The 14773-nt window shown below is 40.5% G+C and overlaps 1 protein-coding gene across 1 annotated transcript in view; it reads right to left on the bottom strand.

Moving 5' to 3' along the window:
- The window catches only part of AVL9 (AVL9 cell migration associated), a 39084-nt gene that overhangs the window by 21839 nt on the left and 2472 nt on the right, over nt 1–14773 (bottom strand). The window contains exon 2 of the mRNA XM_074150674.1: nt 1201–1321. Within this exon, the coding sequence (XP_074006775.1) occupies nt 1201–1321 (121 nt within the window). The remainder of the gene's footprint in view (nt 1–1200; nt 1322–14773) is intronic.

Here is a 14773-nt window from a genome sequence, read left to right as displayed (position 1 = left end):
AGATATCTAATAAAGTTACAGTAAACATAACATAACTATTATCTTAAACATATTTGCCCATTTCAAGTTCATGTGTATTCTTGCCTACAAAACCCAAGGATACGCATCAGTTTTGTTACCAAGTCTTTCTTTTTTTTTTTCTTACAAAAAAAGACACATTGATAATCTTTTACTGCAGCAATGAATATGCTCAAAGTTAAGCATTAACTGGAACGGTACTGAGCCAAAAGGGAACAGGTAAGTGCAGCTGCCTAAGATTTTCCTGGCTACTGCTCATTATGTGTTTAACACCACAGAAATTGAACAAAGATCAAGATCCAGAGCTGCTGGTTAAGGGGATTATTTTTGTATGACTTCCTTTGCTTCCAAATGAGGTCTCTGGAACCTGGAGAATTAGGAAACTAAGTACATCAAGCTAAAAAAAAAAAAAAAAAAGTATTAAAAGCAGTATTAAAGAGTTTCTGTGATTTTGCTGTTTTAAGTGACTTCCTTGTTCACTGCTGTTCAGAAAACAGACCAAACAACTGCATATGCATATAAATATCATGGCAATGAACTGAACTGCTGTCAAATCAACAAAGAAATAAATGCAATATTACACACAAAAATAACTGCAGTGAACTTGCTGGTAACTATGTGGCAAAGGAATCATTCTGTCTTCATTCTTCTGACAAATACACTAAAGCTCCTGTTCCTGCCCTTTACATCTGCTGGTTTTCAAAATATGTCATTCCACAGACACTGAATGGCTTGTGGGTCATTCTAAGAATCTCTAAATTAGTGGAGGATAAAATAGAAAATCATAATGACTACATACATTACAAAAACTGAAATTTAGAACTTCATTTTTCCCTTACCTCAAAACTGGATGAGGTTTTACTCAAGAGTTTGTTCCCCCTTCAAAGAACTTCTGAGAAAGCCAGTAGCCTTGTTCTGCGCTAGCACTACACACAAACAACAGGTAACTCTTAAGCTTTTACTGACATTTGATTTCTTGATGTAGGAGGTACACCTATATGCTAGACTTTCACTTTGAACTCTGAAAGCAACGTACCATTTTGCCAATGTATTTTTCAACTTAAGCAAGAAGAACAGGAAATCTATTAGTGAAAAGAATTGTTGATCAACTGTTCAGGTATCAGGATTTTTCTTTTGGTTACAGTAGAAGCAGCACATACAACTTTCTCTCTCGTTTCTTACCTTCCTGATAGTTGTGAGCGCCATCTGGTAAGGCGAGAAATGGCAAGTATTTCCACTCCTCTGGTAAACTGTGGCTGTCATGTCCTTCTCCACGCTTTAGGGGAGGATAGGAAAATTCAACCTACATGAACAAACAAAAACAAAGAGGAGGCAAAGAGAGAATTCATTACTGTTACCAAACAAGCAAGCCTCTGTGACTCAGCCTAGCATCTTTTCTTTAGCAATGGTATGAAACAAAGCTTTTCTTCCTACTAGCATTCCTTGTCTTTTCCTCCAAAGCACCCACGGACTGACTTGCGTGTGGTCTAACCGACAGGCCCTGGGCAGACTTGGCTTCCACAGCGCTTCTATCCAGCCTAGTACCTTTTCCTCAAGAGAAATACAAAGCAGATGTTGATGCAGAACATATCACACAGCAGCTGGATACCTTCTCCTCTGTGTGCACATAGCCAGCAGCACATTGACCCCTGCTGACACTGCAGGTGCAGCATCGCTGGGGGACATACATCCTGAAATCAGATTTGGCTTCTCAGCCCCTCAAGTGCTCATGACTAGGCAACACTCTAACACACGCAAGCCTCTATTTTACCCTACTGGGTGTTGAATAATCCCAGAAACTACACTAACAGCAAAATACGGCTTTTAAACACTTTTATGCCCTTGACTGCAATAAGCGCTACACATTGGCCTAAGGTACCTCCTTCTCCTTTCCCCAAAAAATCCTGCCTTTCAATTTCACCTTTCGTTTACTGGGAAAAAGAGGTAAATGGTGAGTAACAGGGACTCGTACTGCACTACATAGCTACCACGGATCCTCATAATCAGCATCTTCACAGCACTATCTTTTCATATTCTTTTCCTATGGAGACCCCTCTGGGTTTCCAGCCACTTTCATCAACTCTTTTTTCCAGACGTGCATTTCTTAAATTCCTGAGCAAAACCTAAACACAAATTTATCAGTAAAAGAAACTCTTCAAAGATACTGCAACTTTTCTTGAAGGACATTTAGCTTTAAACTAGTGAGCTGTAAGATGTATACATGGAAAATAAAAAAGCATGACAAGGCAAGCACACAGAAAATCATACCGTTTGATGGATAATAAAATAAAATCACTGTGACAGAGCAGAATACTGAAGAAGAAATGGAAAATAAATCAAGAAAGGTGAAATTCTTCCCCTTAACACATGGTGTCATGCTTTTCTTGGAAAAAAAGCACAAAGGACAAGAAAACACAAGAAGTCAGCCTTGCTACTTGCTGCATTCATTTCAAATGTTCTTATTCCTTGCATTATAAAGGAGATCTTGAAAATATCGACGAAAAAAAATTGAGGTCTGGCAAATGACCAAAGTCCTGTGCTGAAGGTAAGTAACTCACAAAGAATAACTAAGTGAGGGGGTGGAAAGGGAGACACGTGATAGAAAGAGGATTAATTCTGGCAGTGGAAGCAGTTAGTTACCAAGAATCCATAGAGCCTTTTAAACAAAACATGCCGTTAAGCAAAACAGAAGAGCATCTGACTTCCAAAGGAGAGACAAATACTGGAATTGGCATCCATACAAGGAACTGAGAAACCGCCTGCCATTTAGCACACACATAAATCCCAAGAATTCCCTGCTATCCTTTTCAAATCACAGATTACAAAAAAATTAAAACGTTAGAACCTTCATGTAAATATCTGCAACACAGAAGAGGATCATACCATGCCATTTAATGCTGTCCAGATTCAAACTGGCTAGCTTAAAACTCTGTTTACAGAACTATTACTGGATTCTTGCAGGAGGTGTAACCTTAGCAATAAATAAAGCATGGTTCCCAAGTTTTAAAACACAGATTCTGTTAAGGAGCATCTACACTAACGTCCTGAATCAAGTATTTTATCACTGCTTGGCCAGTACAGAGGGTTCAATGCGCCCTCTGCAGCAGCTTCCTTCCATCGAATACAGAGAAAACCCTGCGTCCCTTAGATTTCAGTGAATACCTCCAAAGCACCATTCCTGACAGGGAAATATTATAAGTAAGGATCTAAGACATCATTACTTCCAAGCACATACAGAATTATATTTGCATTTTGCTTTTCAATCAAAGTAATGAACTAGACATATTTAAAGGAAAGAAGAGTAGAACAATTCAAGCTATAAGAAAAACACGTCTTCACTACGGAATCCTCCTTCTTCAAGTCCCGAATAAAGCTAAGAGACTTGAGTCCTGTGTTGTTTTTGACAGGGTGAAATTTGCTGAAGAACTACTTTGTTCTAGCTCACTATATGCTATCAACACCTCAGCTGCAATCAGATACACCCAGAAACAGGGATTTCTGCAGGTTCTGACTGTTCCAAATTCAACAAACTGAACAGGCATTAGTGACACTGATGATAATCTTGTTTTATATTAGGCTGCTTCTTTCAAAAATACGTGTTCTAATATGGCGATTTCTGTATACATGTGAGTATATACATGAGAGAAGGTCACAGTAACTCAGATAAAGCAGAATTAAGATTGCTTAAGTGGCCTTAAATCATCTACTTCGCATATATACTTTATGACAGACCTGATTTACATTACGACATACTATTCCCCCCCTCCCCAAGAGGATCCATGGAGGAATTACTCTGCTTTCTAGGGAGGAATAACATTTACGTAGTTTAATAGATCGCTGCTTGTAGAAGTACTGCCTCATATTGCAGAGGCTGACGGGGTGGGAGTAACAATGAAGCAGGAAAAAGAAAAAGGACAACCCAACAGCAAGGACAGCGTGCAATGCCCTGGAGAGCCTCCTCTCAGTCCTCCTTTGACTTAAGAGTTCCCAGGGATTTCATTTCAAAGAGTTAAGTCAAAAGTTTTTCACAAGTAGTCACTGCAGGTGGGATTCACATCAGCTGACTACATCTCAAAAAGCAAGATCTCCGAGCCAGTTTTCCTAAGCATTCTGCACTGTCAGAGAAAAGAGACACCTGCAGAGGATGATTCATCCAGCCTGGTTCTTTCCATCGCCTCCGAAGAGCGCTAGCTCAGACTTCTAAGTCCATCTTGCAGACGACTGAATTAATGCAGATGAAACTCACCCTAACCATTCTTCATTTTATAGACATCCTGCTCAATTTCTACAGCTCAATTTGCAGACTTGCATCAATTGCAGTTAGGAATCCTTTGCACAGAAAAAACATTATTTCGAAACCAAAGCAGTGTAAGAACAGTGAGTAGCCTTTAAAGAATAATAAAAAAAGCCAAAGTCCCACAGTTCTTGAAAAATCTTGAAAGCAAGCAGTGCACATGTACAAAAGTGATAAAAATGGGGTAGAGATAATCTCATTTCTATCACTTCCGATTATTTCAACAACTGGAGCCTCAGTAAAATTCTCCTCTCAGCCTGTGTGTTCAAACTGTACAGCACAGTGTTCCAGGTTAAGGCAACTTAAAAAAAAGTTATTTTTTTCTCATCTTCCACTTCAAACCCAAGACCAACCATGACAGGAGGATGGGACTACAGAGGAGACCTGTCTCACAGATCTTTTTCTCCCTCTTCACAGAATGAAGAAAGAGGAACTAATTTTTTATTTAAATACAATGGATTTTTATGTAAATCCACACTTACATGCATGTGCATGTACTTCAATTTCCTTGTTTGACATTAACCCACATATGCAGTACAAAAAATGCCTACAAATACGAGAAATAAAGTCTCTTAATAAACCTCAGTAGTCAACAGGAACAAAGACATACATGTAAGTTTTCAGAGCTGTCCGCTGGAACAGATTTTATAGTATTTTGTCTCCTCAAGTGAATCTTAAACTCCTCAACAAAATGAAATTCAAGTTCAAAGCTGAACTTCTCAGAGACTTCAGAATAAACTACATAAAACGTGAACTAGAATCTCCACTCACTTCTTATTCTTCCAAGTGTCAGGGATCTTCATTAGAGCTGGAAATACTGATTATGCCTGTCGAGGGGTTTTGACAGCAACGCTTCCTGCCTGCTCAGATTGTCTCGTTCTGTAAGTGCATAGCTCTTGAGGGATTTCAGAACTAAAAATCAATATAGAATATTTTTTGTGATTTATCGGAGAAACAAATAACCGTGCTCTTCGTTATACAAAGTATTTCAACTCTTGTGGATTACCAAGTTAAAATAAAATATAATTTAAAAAAACTGCCTAAAATGAAGTACAACTGAATTTCTGGAACTAACATTTTTATTTTTCTGCAATTCTGCTGTGTTAACTAACCTTTTATATGCAGTTTGTATTGAATCTCACAGTTTGGATGCAAAGCACTTACTGGTACACAGTCCCATCTTGTTTATGGAATGAAAAAAAAGTCCAAACAATGTTTTGGTTCCTTGTCTTTAAAGGGACTTCCTAGCCAGAATAAATTTACTAGACATTCATTAACTCACAGTAAGAAAAAATGAGTGAAGGCAAGGAAAAGCGTTTCAGTTCCTACATTCAGGAACTAAATTGTAGTTTTTCTTTAAAAAATGCATTGATATTATCTTCTACTAAATTAGAAGTTCACAGTCAGGAGAGACGTTAAAAAAAGGACACTAATAAAAGAGGAATTTCCAAAATATATGTGCATGTTCAGCTACACTATCACACTCCAATATTAAATGGGTAGTTGGCATTAATTTTTTGGTGAACTTGATACTCTGGTAAGGTTGTTTGCCTCATCTGTGAAAAGTGCTAAGTGTTAGCATTCACAGCAAGAGTAAGATCCTCAGTGAACACTAAAAAGTGATAATTTAAAATATGCTAGCAAGTCAGTATAAACTCCCCACCCTGCCCACTCTATCTACCCTCACACCTTTGAACTACTCCACTTACAAGGTAACCCCTCTTAGTCGGTACGCTCACAATATAAGCTCTGCTTTTTAACATGGGTATTTTGGAAAATTTCTCTTCAGACTAGACACAAAAACACTCTGAACCCAAGTAAGTTTTTCCATTGGTTCAATGCAGAGAGGACTTAATCTCTAAAAATAAAAAATAAATCTGAAATACTTGGAATTACTATTATGTTAAAGACAAGGATGCTTTCAGTAAGGATCTAATTTAAAGGAGCAAACCCATTCCGTTCTCTGAATAACTGCTTTGATGATTTCTCCCATTGTTTGCACTGCACCAATAGGTAGAATAATTGCTTCAAATGAAGAAAAGGAGATCAGCAAAAACCACACACTACATTCCTATTTAGAAATAACTTTCCCCTTCATAAATAATTTCAACACATTTCATTTCAAGAATACCAATTCTTCCTCTCGCATTTAAAAAAAGAGGAACAGAAAAGCAGAAGGATGTTGAGTATTGAGTATAAGGCCAAGCAGCTGTGACCAAAAAAACCCAACAGATTAGAATGACACCTAAAACCTGATCTCTCATTTCAAGTAAGTATTTGTTCTTTACGTGAAGTAGGGATTTTGAAAGACATTTTCTTGATGTATGAGTGCTAGCATAGCCAGATCCAGGGAAAACCAGCATCCCAATGATTTGATCTGAATCACCATAACAACTGCAGCACGCAGCCAGATGAAACTCTAAGAACACTGTTACTCTTTCAGCACTGAGAACAATTTACTATTTAAATCACAATTTAATCAGATTTAAATGTCAGACTTTCCCTGTTGTTCTATGACAGAACCAGCAGATCAGGATCTCCAAGTTGAAGAGCCCATCCATGTAACAATAATGCCTATGCAGTAATATGGTGACCTCTAACAACAGATTTTTAACTATGTTATATAGTTATATGTGTAATAACTATGCATAATACAGATGCACATTTATATAAATATCCATATGTAGAATAAATACGTATGAAACATATTTATATAAATCTACTTAAAAATACATTACATACACACGAAGTAAGAGCAAAGGAAATCCACGTTTTACAAAGAGGCAGGGCATAGTCTTTTCTATCCTTCCAGTTCCTGAAACTGGAACTTCCTCAAGTTCCCGTATCACTGAAGCTGTAGAGCACCCACCTACCCAAGTTCTAAGACAGCATTTGTGTTGCTACAGATGCACATTGTAACAAGTTTGCTTCAAAATAACTCAAGTTTGCTTCTAAAACTCTAACTACGTTAGTAAAGTTTTGACTCTTAAGCCCTTAAAAGATAAAATAACCTGAAACACTGAAAGCTTTTTATTTGTTTTCAAGGTCGTGCTAGACACTCTTTTCAATTACTTAACACTTTATTTTTATAGTCACATTGTTTAAGTCAGACATAAATCCTGTGCTTTGGAATTTTTGCTCCTATCAGTCTCCTCAAAGTAAACAGCAGCAAAACAAAACCCCACGCTCCTCCCAGAAAAGGAACGTAATATTACCACAATCCTCACCAGGGAACTCGGTGCCCTCAAGACAAGACTTTGTGGTCTTGCAGAAAGTAAGTTAGAATCCATACAGGATGAACTCTTAGGAAGACACAAGGTACCAGAGAGGGCAGCGTCCTTAATGAAACAAGAGAGGGTTCTACTCCTAACTGGTGTCTGCCCAACAAAGCAACTGGTATAGACTGGGGTCAGCAGCAGCCAGTTTTCTACCCACACGCCCTTTGGCTCTGAATGGGCACACACAGGGACCGGTGGCATTTCCTCTGCCCCAGGACAGCACCCAGACCTCATCTCATCACACACCAGACTCGGACACACATCCTCTCCCCAGCTCTGCTGCATGGTTCCCTGGTTCCCAACGGGAAGAAGCCCACACAGGCTGGCAGGAAGCTGTCAAACGGTACAGTGAATCCGCCTTTCCCTGGGAAAGTGGAGGACTGGGATTGTAGGCATGCTTTAAAGCACATCTACTCATCAATTTGGAAACAGCCATTGTGTGTAATTCATATAGCACATACTGCTGAACTGATGCAGTCCAAGCAAGCAACAACCTTGTCTAACGAGCCAACAAACACTCAGGTTCTTTACCACAGCACGACTGATGCTCCCAGCATAGCTCTTAGCAAACATGCTCCTTCCTTACAAATTTCAACGTTAGATTTACTCCTGGGCGGACAAATCCAGCTCACTAGGAAGCATGAGGCCGAGAAGCTACACAAAGGCAGTAGCACCATGAAGTGAAGAACATGCTCTGCTCCAGGTAACCCCCATGAAGCAGGCAGCCCCATGCCCTGTTCCCCCGGCGTGTCAGAGCGGGCGAGGAACTTGCTTTCACATCTTGTACCCACAACTTTCCAAGAGCACTTTTAGAAACAGCGTGCCTGCCTAGGTGTAGTAATTCAGCACCACATACAAGCTATGGGACGGATTACCAAAACTAGACGCACATCATAAAATAAGGCAATATTAGGACAGGGAACACAAAGTCGAGACTTGCAAGTTCCAATTTACTCCAACGTGAGTGACCTCTGTTCAGTGATTTTACAGCTTTGAGCCTCCCTCTATTATATATATATATATATGTAAATTATGTTGAGACCTTTACAAAAGTGTTGAGAACCCCAGTTACTATTTCAAAGCATTCTGAAATAGGTAGATGAAAGGTGTGACAAAGACACAGAAATACATATTTTACTAATTTAGCATTCATTCATTTATTTATTCAAGAGAAAGGTCAAGATTTCTGGTACAGAATGTTTAAATAACTGCTTGGATGTTATGACACATACAAAGAACAGACAGTTCATAACGCAAAGGTTAATGATGATGACTATGGGAAGTGTTACGTAACTGCAAATAGGTATTTAGGAACCTTCTCTCAATTCACACATCAGGGCAACTATGGAAAAAATATCCAGTATGGAATCCTTCAAAGAAATACTTTTGCTTCCTGTCCAGGACTTCAAGGAAGCATTATTCATCTGCAAGATTATCAAAAGCATAGCACTCTTTAAAGCTTGAAAGCTAAACAAAGAAACAAAACAAACAAAAATCCACCATACCTGCGAGTTTCTCTTGAACAATGAACACAAAATACTAAATAAGTGGATTTACACAGACATGCAAAGAGTGGAATCCATCGTGAATTCTACACACAAGATCAGAATCTGGAGTGTTTACAGAAGTGCAAGACAGCAATTACACTGTGTACTCAGCAACTCATTGTGTATTTAAAGCAATTAGCATTCTATGCTAATTTAGTAGCCTTGCTAATAAAAGCTAAAAGCTTCTTTCAAAATTTTAACCTGTTGAATATAAGCAAATCCATATATCTTAGACAAGAGGCTAATCTTTGATACTCAATGCATGCTATGATTAACTTCAAGAGATTTCACGCTCATAATGGTTCTGTAAAGTGCTTAAATAATATTACTATAAGCAGAAAACAAAACCAAAGGAATTGTGCTAATGTTTACAGGTTATCACCAACACAGCCAGGAGCAGGGCCCTTCGGCTTGATTCCAGCCTAGCTCCTCCTCAAGTTATTTTTTGTTTCTGTTTTTCCTTTAACAAGATCTTGTTTAATCACAAGGGAAGATTACCTACTGTGTAATACCTGCCTACAGCGCTCCCCCAAAACAAAGACCTAAGGACTTTAAAGACAACAAAGCATATGCTTCACTTAGATATGCTTGATACTCTTAACCATGTAAAAGAATCACAGCAACTACTGGGTTGGCAGAGATCAAGAAGAGGAAAAAGTAATTCTCCAGTAAGGCAGAGTCTTAGAAGAAAAACAGCAGAGACTGAGACAAGCTCAAACTGTTCCCCTGAATGGAAGAAAAGAAAGATGCCTCCCAAAAGCCTGCCCACGGAACCTACTGAAGAGAGCGACTTCACTATTTCCCTTTTGGAAACAAGCGCTACCACTGAGGGCACAGTAGACCTGGAAACGTAGGTAATTCTCAAAAGAGTTGATAAAAAGAGCAGACTGAACTCACTCCTTCCTCAGACCCCTCCTAATTCAGCAAAGTCAAGTCTAACTTGCCAAAAGTTCTGCTTGGAGACATTCCCCTTCAGCCCTCATATGCTCCCCAGGCATAAGTAAAAAAAGGCCACGAATTGCTCGGGCTACGTCATGTCCTGATTTCTGCAGATCACAACAAGCTTCACCTTCCTCAAGCAGTTGAAGCTCTCAAATGACAGGAGGAGCACATACACAGTTCTGGAAGGGAAGACGTCTTAAAGAGCATTCTTCCCTCTCAAAGGTCATCTTCAGGCTCTTCCAGAGAACTGAGGTCTCAGCTTAGCTCCTGATCTCAAACACAGTCCCCACAAATAAATACACATCCACACAGACAGGCAACTCAGACGCTACTTGGGAGAAAGGAAACATCACCTTTACATGAAAACGGTTAAATATTGTGAAGATCCTTAGGACAAACTTTGGGATTGCACAGGAATATGCCTTTATTTACAATAATCCACCCCGTGTCTGTGACACCGAGTCTGAAATGTCATTGTCCACTGGCGTAGAGAGAGGTGGGTCAAGATCAGCTGCCACTATTTTACAGAACAAGGACACCAAGCAAACAAAAGTGAGCAGTGATGTGAGCGGTCCAGGACACACACTGCACTTTCCCCACTACCCACCCTTTTTTTCTTCTCCACAACACAGTTGGAAACGCATACGCCTAAGTCAAAAGTGGTCTGGAAGACAGTCAAGCCCTCGAGAGGATACACGAGACAGTGGTCACCCACGGGACAAGGTCAGAGGTGACCTCCAGAACTGCTCAGGACAGCGAGTGCAGAAAAACTGGGCCTTGCCCCAGGTGAGGTGAGGTTATGTATGGGCTGGCACAGGGCCCGAGTTGACTCCCATGTAATAGTCTCAAAGCCTCGTAGCATCGCGAGGAGACGGGGACTCCTGTGCCGGGGCAGGCTGCACAGTAGTAAAGGGACCGTCCACTTCTTCCAACAACCAGCCAGGGGACTTACAGGGACTTGTGCGGAACTCTCTTACCTACAAGTTTCTCCAGCTTTCCTTCCTCTCCTTTTCAAATAAATCAGTTCTCATTTTAACTTTGTCTTCAAATGAATGATTTTTAGAGCACTGGGGATATTTTAAGCCTTCCTACACCCTCAGAGACTATCATCTCTCTGCCTCCCCATTTAAATAAAGCTTGCAGATAGAGAGCTCAAACGAGGATCGTGGCACACAAGAACTACACCTCATGACTCTCAGTGTTCCACCTTTACCATAAAGTGAAGGTGTCTGTGTATTTTTCAACACACAACTTGCATCTACTTTTCAAGCTCTGTTCAGGTTACATTTTTGCTAAAGGTCTCCGTAATAAAATAGATAAGGACTTTCCACACCATTTAATGCTTTCAAAAATTAAAATGTTGTAAGTCAAATTAAGTGCTTTATTACTCACTTGTAATGAGAGGAAGCATTTCATGATTATGAAAACAAACCCTTTCCCTTTATTTGCTCTAAAATCACTAGCCACTAACTACTACAGCTCCTAAAATCTACTGAGGAATTTGTTATCAGCCGCTCCAGAAGAAGGGCACGAACAGCCCCAAAATCTAAATCTTACCATCCTAGCAGGAGATCAACAGAACATAACAAGAGCCAGGAAGCTGGACTAGTAACCTGCTATGGTAACTAATGGGTCAACCAGCTACAGATACTCCAAAACAGATCACACCATTTCCACAGCAGGCTTCCCTTATTATCAATTTATGTCCCACTGCTTTCATGACTTGGGTCCTGTAGAACCCGAGCAGCATGTAGAAACTCCTACCACATCAAAACTGTGTGTTCTGCACTAATGAACAAGAGTATGAGCAACTGCATATGACAAAGGGCTATGTTTGTTGTTCCTTTCCCCTTAGGCCACTCCTCTTATCCATAGCAAACAGGTACAAAAAAGCAATTTCGGGGGGAATGCTAATTAAATGCTTGTCATGTCATTTTGGATGAGTGAAAATCATGATTGAATGGACATTAGCCATGAGCTCTGCCCATTTCAGGACACTTGCTATTTAATTACACACTGAGGATGGTTTCCATCACAAATCAGCAGAGAAACCCATCACGATGACTGCTTTGCACCAATTGCTGTTCCCTTCTTTAACAGACCTGTTGAGATGTCAAATACTAGCTGGACCTAGTTCCCAGCCAAGCTTCTCTTCCCGTTCTCTGAGCACTCTGCCGTAACTACCTCTTCTCCTTGGCAAAGAGATACAGCAACCAGCACTTTTTGAACATCTCATTGGTATCACAGTCCCAGTCAGTAACTAAGGGGCCCAAAGCAGCAGGCTGGCAATCTGCTCATGTAAGCAAACAGAAGCCTACAGCTTCTCCAAGAGCTTAATCCCTATTTGCTACAGAAAACTCCTTCCCAATGTGGTCAGGATTTTTAGTTGGAAAACGCAACGTGCTGCTTTCACACAGCACAAAGCCTTCCTAACAGCGATTCACCCAGCAAGAAGGCTCATGGTCCAACAGTGGGCCCCTGGAAGCAGCACATGGAACAACCATTGTGCTTATGCTGTCAGTCAAAAGGCACATGGAAATGGACCAATTCCCTGACTCTCCTTCTCTTTCATAAACAAACGCATATGGATTGGTTTTAAAGTCTATGCAAGAAAAAGAGGTTCCTATACATTTCCAAGCTGCACATAAAAGTCTTTGCTCTATACGTTAAACATTTCTTATACTGTAAGTTAATCAACAGGAGGAGCTGTACACTTCAGACCTGATGACCTAACCTGAGCAACACTTGTCCAAGAACACGTAAAAATCCAGCTGTGTCCCTTACCAACAGCAATCCCAGACAGAGAATCCAGTTTCAATCAGAGCTCAGTTTCAAGTTACACATCAGCTTCACCCCACATATATGTATTTCTGTCCCCTTCCATACAGCAGCTTCAGAGGGAAAGTCAGCCAATGAAAACACCTAGCATCAAGAAATTCATCAAAACGTCTAACTCTGTATGCACTTCTGAGCAAGACTATTTGAAAAAACAAGAGATGGAAACACAGAACCCCAAAGGAGTCTTCTCAGGTAAATTCCTGTTATGACAGGCAGGCTAGCTGTACGATGTCTAATCCATAAGCTCCCCAAATTCATTCTGAATTACTGCCATTTGAAAGCTGCTTTGGAACTTTTATTTTCTGCAATTAGTAGTTTCTCATACGCGACCTACTGTGTGTCTGCAGACGGCTCATATCCACTTGTTCTTGTGCCAACACTCTCTTTTAGATTAAATGGTTTTGTCCTCCTGACTTTTCATTTTCCAACAGCCTCCTTGAATACAATTGTCTGTAATGCAGTGGTTGTAATGCAGGGCTACAAAGATGAGGGGCCTGGAGCATCTCTCTTATGAGGAAAGGCTGAGGGACTTGGGTCTGTTTAGTCTGGAGAAGAGAAGACTGAGGGGGGATCTGATCAACACCTATAAATACTTAAAGGGTGGGTGTCAGGAGGACGGGGCCAGTCTTTTTTCAGTGGTGCCCAGCGACAGGACAAGAGGAAATGGGCATAAACTTGAATATAAGAAGTTCCACCTAAACATGAGGAGGAACTTCTTCACTTTGAGGGTGGCAGAGCCCTGGAAGAGGCTGCCCAGAGAGGTGGTGGAGTCTCCTTCTCTGGAGACGTTCAAAACCCGCCTGGACACGTTCCTGTGTGACCTGCTCTGGGTGGACCTGCTTTGGCAGGGGGGTTGGACTAGATGATCTCCAGAGGTCCCTTCCAACCCCATAGCATTCTGTGATTCTGTGGTTCAATGCATACTTCAAAGGCCATTACCAAACACGACAACCAAAAAGGTAAGTCCCAGATTGCCACTTTCAAGAGACAATTTTTTTCCACCCCCATACTAGTCTCCTTGTGCCCATCTTCTGCAGATGTCCAGTTGGCACACAGAACCTGTGAACCAACCACCTCAAAAACAACCCACCAAAACAAGGCTTACTTTCTGGTTGCCTCAGTTCCCCATTTCAGCTCACCACACAACAACCTCTGCTTTCCAGATGCAAAGAGGCATGAGAGGAAGAGAGGAGAATGCTCCCGTATTCCCAGAGATAGCTTACAATCTTCATATGAATACAGCCTCAAAATCCATTTTATTAGCCTTTGTTAACCTCTTCTACGTCCTCCTCAAATACAGACTGCCCAAGGACTATCTCATCCATTCCTGGAACTGACAGAGAGAATCCAAATCCATTTTTCTGAAAGGTGGATCAGAATTTTTATACATCATTAAACATATCCTTACACTATAGGACTACATTTGTTGCCACTCTCACCCCCAGTTCACACCACTTCTATGACTTATCTTTGATCATACATGGTTCCTTCTCTTTTCCAGAGGTCTCCTCTTGTTAATTCCTAAGCCTATACTGTTATTATTCATTCCTACTGCATGACTTCGTAATGCATCCCATTTCTATCATTGCTATATAATTCAGCTCTTGCATGACAGACATTCCAGTCTTCCTTTGTAACACTGCTCCCTCCAGTTTGTTCATCATAGTTAGATTTTCATGTGTAAACAGTGCCACTGCCACATACATGGGCCCAAATTTAGTCCTGGGAAACACCCCTTGCAAAAACCTTTCAGACCAGCAGTTCCATTTCTGACACAAATCGGTTGCTGCTTCTTCTCCTTCATACTGTTCCTCACTCAAGTACCAGCTCTTGTACTAATTCTCCAATATCTCCAC

This window comes from Numenius arquata, chromosome 7, assembly GCF_964106895.1.
Source record: "Numenius arquata chromosome 7, bNumArq3.hap1.1, whole genome shotgun sequence".
NCBI classification, from domain to species: domain Eukaryota; kingdom Metazoa; phylum Chordata; class Aves; order Charadriiformes; family Scolopacidae; genus Numenius; species Numenius arquata.
The sequence above is the reverse complement of the archived record's forward strand: the minus strand, read 5'-3'. Positions and strand labels throughout refer to the sequence as shown.